The following is a 2,874-nucleotide window of genomic DNA, read 5'->3' on the forward strand; positions in this document are numbered from 1 at the left end:
GAATTCGAATATGAATCCGGTGAAATGCTTAAATAACTCAAAAGTTGGTATTCGACTAGTGACTTAGTCAAAGTCAATAATAAACACATTTCTGTGATATTTAAGCACATCACTCAAATGTGAAATTTATGACACAATATATCTAATTTAAGAAAGTGTTTAGTAGGTAAAAAGAAAGTTGTAACTCTTAAGGACGTGAAGAAAAGAAAATCARAAAGCTAAGAAGCAAATGGATATCTCTCGTGAAAGTTCAATAAAGACGTCATAACGGGTCAGAAGCAACTTGGGAACTTGAGAAAGAGATGGGATTGAAGTACTCTAATTAGTGACGACTTTTAGCAATTTAGTGACTAAATTAGTCATCACAGATACAATGACTAGTTTAATTTTGTCGCTAATTAGTGATTATTTTTGCATTTGGTCACTATTGGAAATCACTGACGGACCTTTAGTGACGAAAAATGACCACCAAAATTTTGGTCACTAAACGACATTAGTGACCAATTTTAGGTTGTTGGTAACCAAATTTTTTTGTCACTAATTAGGATTTTTCGTGTAGTGCATATTAATTCAACGTAAACGAGAATTAATATACTTGACCAGAGACATTTTAGAAGACATTATTCTAMTGTTATTATTATGTTTAGATATACAYAAGATAATAAGTAAACATAATAATTGGGATAATAAACACGACAWYGATGTAGACATCTCAACCATGCATCCCCAAAACCAAAAAAGTCGGCATGGCTTGTGTAGTCCGACAGTCTAGATAACAATATTATACAGGAACAACACAACAAAAACAGAAGAATTTATTACATATACAATAATTGGAGTTGATGCATTCTTACACCATAATGAAGATCTTATTTCACCATTGCAGTCAGTCAAAATAGGGTTATCTTTCACAGGCCATATCATGGTAAGCTGTGGTTTTGCGGGTGGAAGTGGGTGAGAATGTATATGATTTGATGCTGGGATCATGCACCGACAGGATACATACCATGGGATAAACGAGGGGAAAGAAGGACCTCAAGTGGCGTTGCTTTGCTGGTAGTCAATCCCCAGCTCTCACTCATATCAACCGGCTCATTTGATGGGTTTCTAAGCATAAACTGTTGTAACAAGGTAGCTAATGTTAAACGCATGGCTTGGAGGGCAAAGAAAACACCAGGGCACATTCTYCTACCACTACCAAACGGAAGCAATTCGAARTGTTTTCCCTTGACATCAATATCCTTTTGACTTGTCAGGAATCTTTCAGGCTGAAATTCATTGGGATCTGACCAGATATCAGGATCTCGATGCATTTTCCAAAGATTTACCAACAATCGTGTGCCTTTGGGAATATCGTAGCCACTAACACTGCAATCCTCCATGGACTCATGAGGAACGGCGAGAGGTGCAGCTGGGTATAAACGCAGTGTTTCTTTGATGATGGCTTCGAGGTAGACTAAGTTTTTCATGTCCGACTCCTGCACCAGTCTCTCCCTTCCAACATGCTCATCAATTTCATCTTGGGCAACTTTTAATGCTTTTGGGTTGTTCAKCAACAAAGATAAAGCCCATGTTAATGTCCCCGATGTCGTGTCCAAACCYGCAGTTAGAATTGCCTGCAAGATTGAAATCATACCAAATAGGTTATAATCAATATGCTGATAACTTGGTTTTCCCTACATCTTATCCTTCCTAGGGAACAGTTCTAGAAACATCAAAATGAATCTGAAAATATCACAATCGAATGGAATTTTTTTCTGAAAGTTAYATTTGTCAACCATTTTACCTGCTTGAGACCTCAAGGAACCATTAATATGTACCCTAATCAAAATATTTGTATAACATCTAAGATAACATAATGATGATGTAATATATAGTAATATAGATCAAGTTGAAGGTTACCAGACATGAGGCTTTGATKATGRTATTATGGTCAAAACCGGGGAAATCCTCTTCGGAGGCACCTTCAAGAATGGAAATCAACACATCCATGAAGACTTGGTTTCCTTCAAGTTGCTGCTCTGACCCTTTCTCTCTCTTGTGTTCCTCTAACCATCCGTCAATGACGTTGTCCATCTCTTTTGCTATCGTCTTCATTTCTTTCTCATATCCTCCCAAGTCCAAACGCTTAATATAGGGGATGAAATCAGACACCACAAATGCGCCCAATARCTCAAAGAATTTTCTTGCCACCTTTTGAAATCGAACCCCTTCTTTATCGTTGGGCGAAAACCTCTTTCCTGAAATAATCCTAACTACAACGTTCAGTACCAAGTTCCCAAACCATTGTTGCATATCCACCTTTACCATATCTGAACCCCCATTTTCTTTGTGGTTTACCCAAGCCTCATAGATMTCTCTCGATGATGCTYTAAGTTCTGAAACTCGAACATGTCCAAGCATCTCTACTCGTCGTTGAGATAGAACCTCGAGCATGATGATCTTGCGCACTTGTCGCCAATGTTCCCCATAAGGAGCAAGGCCAAACATGGCATAGTTGTAGCCCATCAGCTCAGATGCCACCGMTTTCGGTCGACTTGCAAAGACCTTGTCGTTTGTGGTATAGCACTCTTTAGCAATCTCCTTGTTACTCACCACCAAAGCTTGATGGACACCAAGGTTGATGGAGAAGATGGGACCATATATATCGGCCATGTCACCTAAAACCTTCTGAGGTGATTGAGATCCACCTAGAAGGTGTAGGTGTCCAATTATAGGCCATGCGCCCTTTGCCTTCGGTGGTTCACTCTTCTTCCYTCTAATTGCCTTCTTTCTCTTCAAGATTTGCAGAACAAAAGCCACTACAATAACAGAAATGATGGTTGTAGTTGAAAATGAGATATGGAACTCCATTTCTTCTTTTTTTTTCAAACA

At 38.7% G+C, this 2,874-nt stretch overlaps 1 protein-coding gene across 1 annotated transcript; it reads right to left on the minus strand.

Moving 5' to 3' along the window:
- Positions 1 to 678: 678 nt before the first annotated feature.
- Positions 679 to 2,865, minus strand: LOC112510021 (cytochrome P450 CYP82D47-like). Its single transcript, XM_025115277.1, has 2 exons — positions 1,903 to 2,865; positions 679 to 1,616 (listed from the first exon to the last, which is right to left on the minus strand). The coding sequence occupies exons 1-2, from the start codon at positions 2,851 to 2,853 to the stop codon at positions 984 to 986; spliced, it is 1,584 nt and encodes a 527-aa protein (XP_024971045.1). The 5' UTR covers positions 2,854 to 2,865; the 3' UTR covers positions 679 to 983.
- Positions 2,866 to 2,874: the final 9 nt, after the last annotated feature.

The sequence above is a fragment of the Cynara cardunculus genome, assembly GCF_001531365.2.
Source record: "Cynara cardunculus var. scolymus isolate 2C chromosome LG 3, CcrdV1, whole genome shotgun sequence".
Classification (NCBI taxonomy): domain Eukaryota; kingdom Viridiplantae; phylum Streptophyta; class Magnoliopsida; order Asterales; family Asteraceae; genus Cynara; species Cynara cardunculus.